Source organism: Dama dama, chromosome 11 (genome assembly GCF_033118175.1).
Source record: "Dama dama isolate Ldn47 chromosome 11, ASM3311817v1, whole genome shotgun sequence".
Classification (NCBI taxonomy): domain Eukaryota; kingdom Metazoa; phylum Chordata; class Mammalia; order Artiodactyla; family Cervidae; genus Dama; species Dama dama.
In genome coordinates, this window is record NC_083691.1 from 95,536,823 (window position 1) to 95,550,290 (window position 13,468).

Consider the following 13,468-nt stretch of genomic DNA (forward strand, 5'->3'; position numbering starts at 1 on the left):
TTTTCATTGAAAAAGACCATGATTCTGGGAAAGACTGAAGACATAAGAAGGGGGCAGCAGAGGATGAGATGGTTAGATAGCACCATTGACTCAATGGACATGAATTTGAGCAAACTCTGGGAGATAGTGAAGGATAGGAGAGGCTGTTGTGCTGCAGTCTTTGGGGTCAAAAAAGAGTCAGACACAACTTAGTGACTAGCACTTAACACTTTGGAAGATATCCTTGGAAGATTAGCCTAGAGTCTATTTCTTTCCCTTTCTACACAATTCTATAATCATTTCTGTTTAGCTAGAAAGGATTGATTGCATTCATTACATCTAAAACATGGCCTATTCAGACATGTTTAATTTTGCCAAATAAAATTGTCACATGAAAGCTCAACATAAAAATGCGTAAAAGCAGTGCTGGTCTGGTTGACATGTTGGAGGGAGTGGGAGGTGGGGAGAGGTGCGGAGTCCAGCACACCTATGTGCCCTCCTCACTCCATCCCATTGCCTGGATATTCACTAAGACACCTCTCATGAACCCTGGGATTCCTGAAACCCAATTTGAAAGTTGATTTTAATATGTTAACCACTAAGTATTATTATTATTTACTGGAGTATAGTTACTGTACAATGCCATTACTTTCTACTGTACAACAAAATGAATCAGTATTACATACAGGTATATCCCATCTTTTGGGATTTCCTCCCTGGTTAGGTCACCACAGAGCATTGAATAGGATTCCCTGTGCTATACAGTAATCAGTCATCTATTTTACACATAGTATCAGTAATGTATACCTGTCAATCCCAGTCTCCCAGCCCATCCCATCTCTTCCTCTTGGAATCGTACACTTGTTCTCTGTTTCTGCTTTGCATATAGGTTCGTCTGTACCATCTTTCTAGATCCACATATGTGTGTAAATATACAATACTTGTTTTTCTCTTTCTGACTTACTTCACTCTATATGAAAGCCTCTCCAGGTTCTCACCATTAATTATTAAACTTGCCCATCAAGTTGTGGCTATTGTGTAATTGGGGTATCATGTGTCCCCTGGACGGTATGGGCAACCACAAAGCAGGCTGCAAAGAGACGAAAGCTGGTTTTCACAAGTCTCTCGCAGATACACAGTGTTGGTCTCGGCACTCCCAGCCCAGCTTGTGATCACTATCACTGTGGTCTGGAGGTGGGGCTGGAGGTACCCTGTGTCCTGCCTATAGCACACACAGCCCGTTTCCTGTCAGAGCTGTGGTTTGGCCACTCTCTGAAGAGCCCTGCGAGGCTCCCATTTCTCAGAGTAGCTTCTGCTCAGGAAGCTGATCCCCCCCAAAGCCCAGGTCTCCTCCCTCAGAGCTGCACTCATACCAGGGTGATGTGATGAGCTGCTTCCCCTGAGCATTTAGAGCTGTGATCCAACTCGACTGTGCGGGTGTCTCGTTCAGACGAGCAGGCTGATGATGGCTGCAGGGAGCTCACCCTCTCTACGCCTGGCTGACAGTCCTCTGGAGCCAGCTGGTCAACCGCTAGCATCCGTATTGGATGCGCTCCTGGTACCTGTCAGGGGTCTGACTCCCTGTATCTTAGCAGGTACCATGGTCGAGTGTACATTCCCATCCTGTGGAGAACATGGGTGTTATTGCCCTCCATCCTTAGCATAGTAGCCTAGAAGAAACCTTGTACTCTTTTGCCTCCTCTGAGCCATAACTTGGGAAGACCCCCTGGAGAGGAAAATGGCAACCCACTCCAGTACTCTTGCGTGGAGAAGCCTATGGACATAGAAGCCTGGCAGGCTGCCGTCCCCGTGGTCACAGAGTCAGACACAACTGAAGTGACTTAGCAGGCATAGCATGAGCCAGTCCTAAGCAGCCTTGCTTCCTCTCTGCAAGACTGTCTAGACCCTCTGGTACAATGTATCTCCCCAAGAAGTGCCCACAGCTTCCCTCAAGTCTCACTGTGCAACAGGTGATTCCAAAGAGAGGGGACGGTACCCTCTCTGCTCTAGCCTGTCACACTAGCTACCTATATGCTCAGGATTGGTCCCTGGATTGGTCATGTCTCAGGTTCCAGGCTTTAGAATATTGGGTAATAAGGTCTCTCTCTGCTCTAAGAGTGGAGAAGGAAATGGCAAAGTGGAGAAAGAAATGGCAACCCACTCCAGTATTCTTGCCTGAAGAATCCCATGGGCAGAGGAGCCTGGTGGGCCACAGTCCATGGGATCGCAATGAGTTGGACATGACTTAGTGACTAAACCACCACCTGCTCTAAGAAAGTGTCAGAATAATTTAGTAAATGCTTCCAGCACATAATGGACACACATGGAGTGCTTCTTTGTACATCTTAGATGGCTGAATAGTCTCTGATTTTCCGAGATGGACTCCACATGTAAGGACATATGAAGTCATAAAAGAGAGTGACATTATTTTATCAGCCAGTTACTCACTGGTCCTGGTTGGAAATGTTTGCACTTACATTTTAAAATATGCACATGAGTTAACTGGCATGTGAATAACCTGATATTTCTGCTGGGCACTGTGTGGCCTTGTGACAGTAAGTTCATTTTTGGCTCCTGGATGGAAGGTGAAACTAAGAAGGTAGGTACAAAGTAATTTGACATAAAAAAAGATAGATGTAAGCATTCATTGTGAATGACCCATATCTTATCAAAGAGGTGGGAATCCACATTGAGAATGAGGGGTTGACATTTTTTTAAAGTCTTTATTGAATTTGTTATAATATTGTTTCTGTTTTATGTTTGACTTTTTGGCTGAGAGATATATGGGATCTTAACTCCCTGATCAGGAATGAAATTCAAACTCCTTGCGTTGCAAGGCAAAGTCCTAACCACTGGACCACCAGAGAAGTCCCTGAAATTTTAAAATAAGTGAAAAAGATGCTGAGATTTTTCAAAAATAAAAGCACAACATCAATGATTCGTTAATGTATTTTAAAGCACATATTTAATGTATACATTTAACACATTTACTACAAAATCCATTTAATGTATTTAAAGAAACATAATAAAAAAGCAAATCACTCTATGTGTTAGAGACAATGATGACAGGAATAAAATTTCTCATGACCATATATTTTCACATATAAATCTTCTTAGTAATTAAATCCTCTTACTTTTTAAACCATACAACTGGCATGCAAAGTTGTAAGTGCTACAAAAGTTAGATCACTTTCTTATACTGAAAATCTTATTTTTGATTTTCAGTAGTATCTGCCACAGCTGTTCTATTATTTAAGTTGCCTTTTATTTTGTAAATTTTTTGTTTTATGTTGGAGCGTCGTTGATTTACGATGTTGTGTTAGTTTCAGACATACAGCAAAGTGATTCATGTATCCATATCCATATATCCATTCTTTTCCGGATTCTTCTCCCACATAGGTCATTACAGGATATTGAATAGTTTCCCGGACTGTACTGTAGGTCCTAGCTGATTATCTATTTTATATACAGTGGTACCACAGCTGTTTTAAACAGTATCTGCTTTAAACTTTTTTGGAACAGTCATACTGCACCCATATATCCTAACTAGGCTTCCAAGCTTACCCAGCTCTTTCCTTTCTCTGTAAGGCTGGTAGCTCTCACTCTCTCACTGATTTTCAGGTCCAGCCATTACCACTAAGGCCATCAGGAAGGCCCAGAGTACTCGGTTCGCTTTAAGGAGACAGATATATGTCTTTAGACATTGAAAGTTGCACATTGTCCAGTGCAGAAATATCCTCTGCCCTAAGGATATGCTTCTCCTCTATGCTTCTCTGAATAAACGAATATCCTCAAGTCACTGACTCAATGGACCTGAATTTGAGCAAACTCGGGGAGACAGCGAAGGACAGGGAAGCCTGGCAAGCTGCAGTCCATGGGGTCCCAGAGAGTCAAGCATGATGTAGCAACTGAAAAGCAACAACTGGTAACGACAAAAGTGGCACTGCCAACACTTACAGAGTGTTAATTCTGTGCCAGTAACTGATGGAAGTGCTCCGTTTATACTGATTCATCTAGTCCCCCTGTACAACTCTTATAAATTCTAATTTTACTGATGAGGAAAACTCATCACAGGTGAGTTAGAGGAGACGCCAGAGGTCACAGTCATAGTAAACCCAGGATCCAGTTCAAGGGTCTTGGCTGCACACTCCCGTGCATGTCCCTCCATCCGATGTCTCTGCGTGTGTGCTCAGTCTGGTCTCTTTGAGACCCCATTGAATGCAGCCCACTGGACTCCTCTGTTCGTGGGATTTCCCAGCAAGAATTCTGGAGTGGGTTGCCATTTCTTTCTCCGGGGTATCTTCTCAACCCAGGGCCAGAACCTGCGTCTCCCTGGCAGGTTCGATCCTGCCAGGGATCAAGTAAATTGGCAGGCTGATTTATTTTACTGCTGAGCTGAGGGGCATTTTAGATTTGTAACCTTTTAAAAATTGAGCAAGTATATTTAAAATGCATAACCAACAAGGTCCTACTGGATAGCACAGCAAACTCTGCTCAGTGTTATGTAACATTATGTGTTATGTTAGCCTGGAAGGGAGGTGAGTTTCGGGGAGAATGGATACGTGTGTGTATAGCTGAGTCCCTTTGCTGTCCACCTGAATCTATCACAACATTGTTAACCAGCTATACCCCAATATAAAATAAAAGTTAAAAAAAAAAATCGAGAAAGTAACCATCAATTTTTTGGCTGCTGAATAACTAATTTGATCTGGTCCCTATCCCTTGTCTAAACATTTAAAAATCATGAAATGTCTGAGGCTGTTTTTTAAAAAACCCAGAAAATGATTTGTGTCTGGCATAAAAGGTTGTTCTCATTTCCTTTTAAGAAGTTTCCACAAATAGGTCTAAGTAAGCAAGCCCTCTGTAGCATCTTAGTGGGATTTCAAGAACTGTAGGCCTGCAACAGTAGCAAGAATAATTAAGGATGCCCTGAGGTTGAAACACTGTTTCAATACTCATACCTCACACCCTGCCCTGCACATAGCCCTGCAGCCCCACCCCCACCAAATCCCAGGCACTGAGGTGTTTAGAGGTGAGGCTATGGTTTTTCCAGTGGTCATGTATGGATGTGAGAGCTGGACTGTGAAGAAAGCTGAGCACCGAAGAATTGATGCTTTTGAACTGTGGTGTTGGAGAAGACTCTTGAGAGTCCCTTGGACTGTAGGGAGATCCAACCAGTCCATCCTAAAGGAGATCGGTCCTGGGTGTTCATTGGAAGGACTGATGCTGAAGCTGATACTCCAATACTTTGTCCACCTCATGCGAAGAGTTGACTCATAGGAAAAGACCCTGATGCTGGGAGGGATTGGGGGCAGGAGGAGAAGGGGACGACAGAGGATGAGATGGTTGGATGGCATCACCGACTCGATGGACATGTGTTTGAGTAAACTCCGGGAGTTGGTGGTGGACAGGGAGGCCTGGCGTGCTGCGATTCATGGGGTCGCAAAGAGTCGGACACGACTGAGCGACTGGACTGAACTGAACTGAGCTGAGCTCTTGCAAGAGCTTGGAGACACCATTCCGGTTCCTGTGTCACCCACTGGCTCATAGACAATACCACAAGGTAAACTTAAAATCCTTTAGCTCAACTTTTAGCATTAAAAAGCTCTTAAAACATGCCCTTATTTTAAGGCATAAGTTATTTGCACCGTGTCCAGCCTCACATCAGAAGATGAGATGGTTGGACAGCATCATTGATCCAATGGACATGAGTCTGAGCAAACTCCAGGAGATAGTGAAACACAGGGAGGCCTAGTGGGCTACAGTCCATGGGGTTGCAAAGAACCAGACACGAATGAGCAACTGAACAACAACCGACCTCACAGTTGCTGAATATGTGACTGAGCAGACTGCCTGCATCCAGTTACAGAAGGAGAAGCAGGAGACACATTTCTGTTGAGTTCCCCAGTCTTCTGGGAGCCCAGGGACTTCCCTGGTGTCTCAGTTGGTAAAGAATCTGCCTGCAATAGAGAAGAACCTGCTTTGATTCCTGGGTTGGGAAGTTGCCCTGGAGAAGGGATAGGATACCCACTCCAGTATTCTTGGGCTTCCCTAGTGGTTCAGACAGTAAACAATATGCAAGCAATGTGGGAGACCTGGGTTCGATCCCTGGGTTGGGAAGATCCCCTGGAGGAGGGCATGGCACCCTACTCCATATCCTTGCCTAGAGAATCCCCATGGACAGAGGAGCCTGGTGAGCTACAGTCCACGGGGTCACAAAGAGTCAGACAAGACTAAGCAACTAAGTACACACACAGTGTAAGTCCGCAGCCATAGAGGAATGTTTAGGCTTATCCCCGGCAACCTAAATGCCAAGTTCATCTTCAGTCTGTGAGTAAGACATTCCCAGAGTAGAGTTAAATATTTAAATAATGCCCTCTGTTATCCACAGGCTCAGACACTCAGTCCTCAGACTGCCAAGAGCTCTTTCTTCCGCTCAGCTTTTCTGAAGATTAGGACTTCAAAAGAACAGGCAAGACTTCTGACTCATTTCTGCAGGGTTTGACTGCTTTTGCAGGCATCAGATAAAGAAGATTCTTCCAGAACCTTGAGTTATAAGACAGAGACTTATCTGCCTTCCACTTCAGAACTCTGTGGGATTTCAAAAGCTTCAGTGATTGAGGCAAAAATCTAAAGTCTCCGATAGGTGTAAATTCAATTAAGATGATTTTAATTTTCCTTTCCACCAGTGCTTCATGGAGTCCACTTTCAAGTTCATACCTGACTTCACTAGACATATAACTTTTACTGAGAACGATGATCAGCCTTCGGCTTTTCTCTATCAATGAATGGATTTCATCAACAACAGCTGAAAATACAAGAGGTGGCAGGTTAATTTAAGAAAACCAAAAGGGTGGACATGAGATAAAAATCATGTTGCACAGTCCTATTTTGCATTATTGAACTCAACTTCACTAATAAATTTTAAGGCAAGTCATTCTCAGTTTTATATGCCTATTTTTTTAACTAATTATTTTTTTTTTGGGCTGTGTGGCATGTGGTATCTTAGTTCCCTGCCCAGGGATAGAAATCACACCCCCTGCATTGGAAGCTAGGAATCTTAACCACTGGACTGCCAGGGAAGTCCATATGCCTATTAAAAGAAGCAATCAACTGCACAAAGGTAATAATGAATACCCACTTAGCCTTACTCTGTGCCTGGTATGTGTGTGTGCTCAGCAACATCCGACTCTGAGACCCTATGGAATGTAGCCCACCAGGCTCCTCTGTCCATGGGATTTCCCAGGCAAGAACAATGCAGTGGGTTGTTATTTCTTTTTCCAAGTCTGTGCCATACCTTCTTCTAAGCATGTTACGTATATGAACTCCTTTAATCAGCACAATGATCCTATGAAGAAAGTACTGTACTCACCCTCATTTTACAGATGAGGAAACCAAAGCACAGAGTGGTTAAGTAACTTGCCCAGAGTCACACAGCTGGTAAATGGCAGAACTGGAATCTGAACCCAAGTGGTCTGGTTCCAGAGTGTCTATTCCTAACCATGACACCATCTTGCCTCTTTATACGCACGGAAGAACGTGCTAAAATTCTAATCGACATATTTAAACACACACACACACACAACACTGCCATTATTCTAGACCACAGGTTGAAAGACCTTTTCTGTAAAGGGCCAAATGGTAAATATTTTAGCCTTGCAGGTCATACTGTCGTCGTCACAGCTACTCAGCTCTGCTGATATAGCTCAAAAGCAGCCATAGACAGCACTGGAGCACACACGTGTGGCTGTTTCAAAGACTGGACCTGCCCTGTGGTTGACAGACTGCCAACCTCTGCTCCAGATCTAGCCCTTTTCAGACTGAGTTTCCAATCCAAACTAATTAAGAATTGATGCTTTCACACCGTGGTGCTGGAGAAGACTCTTGGGAGTCCCCTGGACAGCAAGGAGATCAAACCAGTCAGTTCTGAAGGAAATCAACCCTGAATGTTCACTGGAAGAACTGATGCTGAAGCTGAAGCTCCAAATACTTTGGCCACTCAGTCGACTCATTGGAAAAGACCCTGATACTGGGAAAGATTGAGGGCAAGAGGAAAAAGGGACAACAGAGGATGAGATGGTTGGATGGCATGAATTTGGACATGAGTTTGAGCAAACTCTGGGAGATAGTGAAGGACACGGAAGCCTGGCATGCTGCAGTTCATGGGGTCCCAAAGAGATGGACATGACTAAGTAACTGAACAACAATACAAACATTCCTAATTTTATTTAAGAATGAAGAAGAAACCTGTTCTTTAAATGATTCCAAAAAAATAATGGAAATATATTAATAATAAAATGGATGCAAAGTCAAGAAGAAATACTTTGCGACAGCATGTCTTCTTGGATACAAAGAAGTGACACACAAAAGTATCACAGTGCCGAATGCATCTGACAATTTGGTATATTATTCCTTAGAGAGGTGATTTGTTATTTAAAAATATTTTCTCTTTCTAATTTGTAACATTTTCCCTTCTTAATTTGTAACCTAGGAGGGAAAAAACACTTTTTTTTTAAGACCTTTTTTTTCATGTGGACCATTTTTAAAGTCTTTATTGAACTTCTTGTAATATTGTTCTATTTTATGCTTCACATTTTGGCTGCTTGGGATCTTAGCTCCCAAACCAGGGATGGAATCTGCACTCCCTGCATTGGAAGGTAAAGTCTTAACCACTGGACCACCAAGGAAGTCCCCACAACTGTTTCTTATTTACTGCCCTATCCTAAATGCCCAAACTTAAGAGCTGGGCACAAGGATGGTGCTCAGTGAATGCTGAATGAATGAATGAGTGATGGTAATTATCAAGACATTTGTGTTGCATCATTTGTGACGCACTAGCATCTAGAATAATTTGACACCAGATTCCAAATCTCTGAAAGACTTTCAGAGAAAATGTGGAAGTGTTACTAAATCTCTTTGAGTTTAGCTGTAATATACTTCAGTATCATGTTATAGCCATTTGTATTCATATATTAATTTAAAAATTGAATTTCACAATCAAAATATAGTATGAACCATCAATCTCATTTTATTTAACCTTTACCATTACTCCTAACTTCTACTTCAATTTTCTCACAATGTCAACATGATAAAGAAGAAACATTTTTTGGTAAGAATTAACCTGTGTTTATAGTCCAAAGAATCACGTATTAAATTAGGGACTGGTTTTGCTATACACAAAATACCATCAAAAGAGGGATTCATCCTGTGCTCAGTCATGTTCAAAGATTTGTGACTCCATGGACTGTAACCCACCAGGCTCCTCTGTCCATGGGATTCTCCAGGCAAGAATATTGGGGTGGGTTGCCATTTTCTCCTAAAGGGGATCTTCCCCACCCAGAGATAGAACCCGCATCTTCTGACTGGCAGTCGGCAGATTCTTTACCACTGAGCCACCAGGGAAGTCCTTAGTCTGGTCTATTAAATGCTTTGTGATAGTAATTCTGGCCCTGGTTCTGAAAATAGAGCACTTGCTCCCTTTCTCCAGAGTCAGAGAACTGTGAAGTAAGATGAAGAGTTCAAGTCTTGGACCAGGCCCCCATGAGGCCACACTTGGAAGGAGTGCAGGTTGCTCGTAATTTCTGGTTTACAGGGGAACGGCAACCCACTCCAGTATTCTGGCCTGAAGAATTCCATGGACTGGACTGTCCATGGAGTCGCAAAGAGTTGGACATGACTAAGTGACTTTCACTTTCACTTTTATTTCATTTTTAAGCAAACAGGAGAGCATTTCATAAGGCAAGCTATTCATTTTTTTTTTTTTTTAGTGACTGAACAACAATGATTTATGTTATTATAAATACCAGTAGGTTTAAACATTTTCCATGTTTGTGAACCATGTTGTTTTTTCCTGTGTAAATTACCTCATCACATCTTCTGTATATTTACCTACTTGGATATTAATATTTTTCTTTTAATGCATTTTTTCCATTTATTTTTATTAGTTGGAGGCTAATTACTTTACAATATTGCAGTGGTTTTTGCCATACATTGATATGAATCGGCCATGGATTTACATGTGTTCCCCATCCCGATCCCCTCTCCTGCCTCCCTCTCCATCCCATCTCTCTGGGTCTTCCCAGTGCACCAGCCCTGAGCACTTGTCTCATGCATCTTTTAAAAACCATTTCTACTAATTTTCCTTATTTTTTTTAAATGCCCTCTTTTAAAATTGGATGTACTGTGTTTATTTATTATTAATGTGTATTTCCTTATTTGGCCGCACCTCACAGCATGTGGGATCTTAGATCCCCGACCAGGGATTGAACCCACACCTCCTGTATTGGAAGATAGGAGTTTTAACCACTGGACAGCCAGGGAAGTCCCCTTCCACTAGTTTTCTCTCTGGTATTCCCTTTCTTACCTCCTCCAGGAACCACATCTCTTTCAAATATGCATAACTTATACCCAAAATGTTTCTCCAGCACCCTGGGCAAAGTCTCCACAGCAAACGCGTGCTCCTCCCCGTGTTCAGGCTGACATTCTTTCAGGTAGGACACAAAGGCGTCATATGTTTTTCCATCTACGAGATAAGGTTGACCCTTTTCATTAGTGTGAAAACAAGGCTTTATGTAACTAAAGACGGAGTGAAAGTCCTGGAAGGTGGGGATGGAATCACTGAAAAAGAAAAGTTAAGTATAGCATCCGCACATTCAAACACATCAATCCAACTCAGCGCATACACTAAATTACATACTCTACTATGTGTGAGACAGAGAACTAGTGGGAGGCTCTGTATAGCACGGGGAGCTCAGCCTGGTGCTCTGTGGTGACCTAGGGGTGGGATGTCGGGGGGGCGCAGGGGGCGCGTTGCTGGAGGGCGGTTCAAGAGGGACGGGACATATGTATCCATATAGCTCATTCATTTCGTGGTACGGCAGAAACTAACACACTGTTAAGCAATTATACTCCAATTAAAAAAAAAAATCTGTGCAGTTCTTCATATATTGATTATACCTCTATGAAGCTATGAAATAAAAGAATAAAATATTTTTGATAGAAAACAAATTAAAAAATATAACAAGAATGTTTAAACTAGGTGATGCCTAAGGTCCCTCAAGTATCCTTTGGTTCCATGTTTTTCATGCATCACTCTTTATCTCTGATTTTTGAAGCTGTCAACAAACAAGGAATACACTCAATTATTATTATAGGCCAACAAAAAAATAACATATTCAGACCTTGTATGGGAATCAAGTAGTCAACTGGCAAATGTTTCCTAAGCATGTACATTAACAGTCCCATTGCTTGACACCAAAAAGGTCTCTTGCCACAGAGACTTGTGAAGACAGATGAAGAGTTCAAGTCCTAGACCAGGCCCCCAAAGGCCATAACTGGAAGGAGTGCAAACTATAGGTTAGGGCACTAAGGGAATTTAAAGAAAATAGAAGGTCAAGGAGCCCAAAGATGCCCTCTTTCCAGGATTGGGAAGCAAATCTTACCTTGGCTTATTCTACTGCTATTAATATCATTTAATTCTACCGCCATCTGAATCTACTCTCAAAACAACCCCCTGAAAGTGAGAATAAAAATAAAGCTGAGTATTTACCCTGGAGAATGGAAAGAAGTGATGGGAGATGATTGAAATCATATGCTACAGGAACATATGCTATGTGGTCTATGATGCTTTAGATGGCAATAGTAAAGCTTCTGGTCTATTAAAGGTTTTCATTGATGACATCTGATCCTATTTCAGCAGTGTTCAAGGGGACTGTGTTAGCAAACAATAAGGACCGTTCTACTAACTGGGTCACTGAAAAAATAATACACATTCCCCTCTTCTGTTTTCATCCAATCTATTTGAGAAGACAGAGTGGACACATGCAACAACTTGAAAAAGCTGACAAATAACATATTAGCAGCTATGAGTCAGTGTAAACAAAACAACAAACAAACAAATAAAGTAACTTGGTCAAAGAGTAAGCAGAGATCTCCATGGATATGATGTTAGTTGGGGTCAGTAGAAGAAGAAGGCAGAGTAGTTGTAAAATAGTCTACCTTATCCCATGACATTTGGTTAGATGCTAGAGGAATTGGATTTATTCTTGGGTACATTATTGGGATGAATGAATTTACTACTGAGTTAAAGGCTAAATATTATCGGCTTCTTTATTTCAAAAGAATAGGGTAAAAGTATTCTTGGTCCATGTTCTTTATGTTGAGTATCACTTATGCTCAATGACCCAGCCCAATATCTTCAGCAGTGTCCAGGTTCACAAAACAACCCTTTCTGTCTCTGGGAAAAGATGCTCCAGTTCTGCCTCTTGCATCCTGGTTCAGCAGTTCAAATCAGAACTTATCGTTGGTTTAGAGCAACTGCTTTGCAGAATAGAGCATGTATGAAAGACTGAACATTTGGTAAAGATTGCAGAATTCACATGCATATCAAAGGTAAGAAAAGTTGGCAGAAATAGAGCTACTTCTGAATTTAATCAGTAAGTGGGTCCCTTGAATAACTCTTAGGTTGTTGTGAAACACAGCTATCTATCAGTATAAGTAAGAGCCAGTGATTCCATTGGGCTTCCCGGGTGACTTAGTGGTAAATGAATCTACCTGCCAATGCAGGAGACGCAAGAGACATAGGTTTGACTCCTGGCCTGGGAAGATCCCCTGGAGTAGGAAATGACAGCTGGCTCCAGTATTCTTGCCTGGAAAATTCCATGGACAGAGGAGCCTGGCGGGCTACAGTTCATGGGGCTAGAGAGTTGGACACGATTGAGTGACTAAGCGCACACATGTAATCAAAACAACTGTATCCACATCTGCAGTTCTAGTCCTTCTACTTTAGGGAGTTTTCCTTCAGTTACACTGCATACAAACGAAATGACAACTATACAAATTTCTCCACTACATCACTTCTGCAATAACAGAAGGTTGTAAGAAACCCAAATGTCCATCAAGTGGTGACTCAATAAACAAAGGCGAATCCACAGAAATAAAACATTGTGCAACCCGAAAAAATGAGAGGCTTTATAAACTAAGATGGAAGGGTATCCAAGATATAGTAAAACAAAGTTCAGAATAGGGTGTAGAGCATGGCAAGATCTGTCTTTCAAATAGGAGTGAAATATGATTCTATATGATTAATATTCATTTGAATATACTACCAGTAGGAGTGAGGTGGGAAACAGGTATTGGATGAACATGTATGCATCATCTCTAAGAGTTTTGGTGTTTTGAGCTATGTATGTGCTACACACACACACACAGATACAAAAGCAAGTGCAATAGATTATACACATATCTTTCTAATTTGGTAACTATTTTGAATTTAAAAAAATATTTATCTCTTTATTTGGCTGCCCTGGCCTTATTTGCAGCCCTTAGAATCTTCAGTGTGGCATGTGGGATTTTTTTTTTTTAGTAGTGACATTCAGAATCTCTTTTTTTAGCTGCAGCATGTGGAATCTAGTCCCCGGACCCGGGATCAAACCCGGGGCCCCTGCATTGGGAACGTGGGGTCTTAGCCACTGGATCACCAGGGAAGCCC

At 42.0% G+C, this 13,468-nt stretch overlaps 1 protein-coding gene across 1 annotated transcript in view; it reads right to left on the reverse strand.

Annotated features, from left to right (window-relative positions):
* Nucleotides 1-2,910: 2,910 nt before the first annotated feature.
* Nucleotides 2,911-13,468, reverse strand: part of IL18R1 (interleukin 18 receptor 1) — a 37,577-nt gene continuing 27,019 nt past the window's right edge. Inside the window, exons 10-11 of the mRNA XM_061155844.1 lie at nucleotides 10,343-10,501; nucleotides 2,911-6,787 (exon numbers count right to left, since the gene is read on the reverse strand). Of these exons, the coding sequence (XP_061011827.1) occupies nucleotides 6,432-6,787; nucleotides 10,343-10,501 (515 nt within the window). The 3' untranslated portion in view covers nucleotides 2,911-6,431. The remainder of the gene's footprint in view (nucleotides 6,788-10,342; nucleotides 10,502-13,468) is intronic.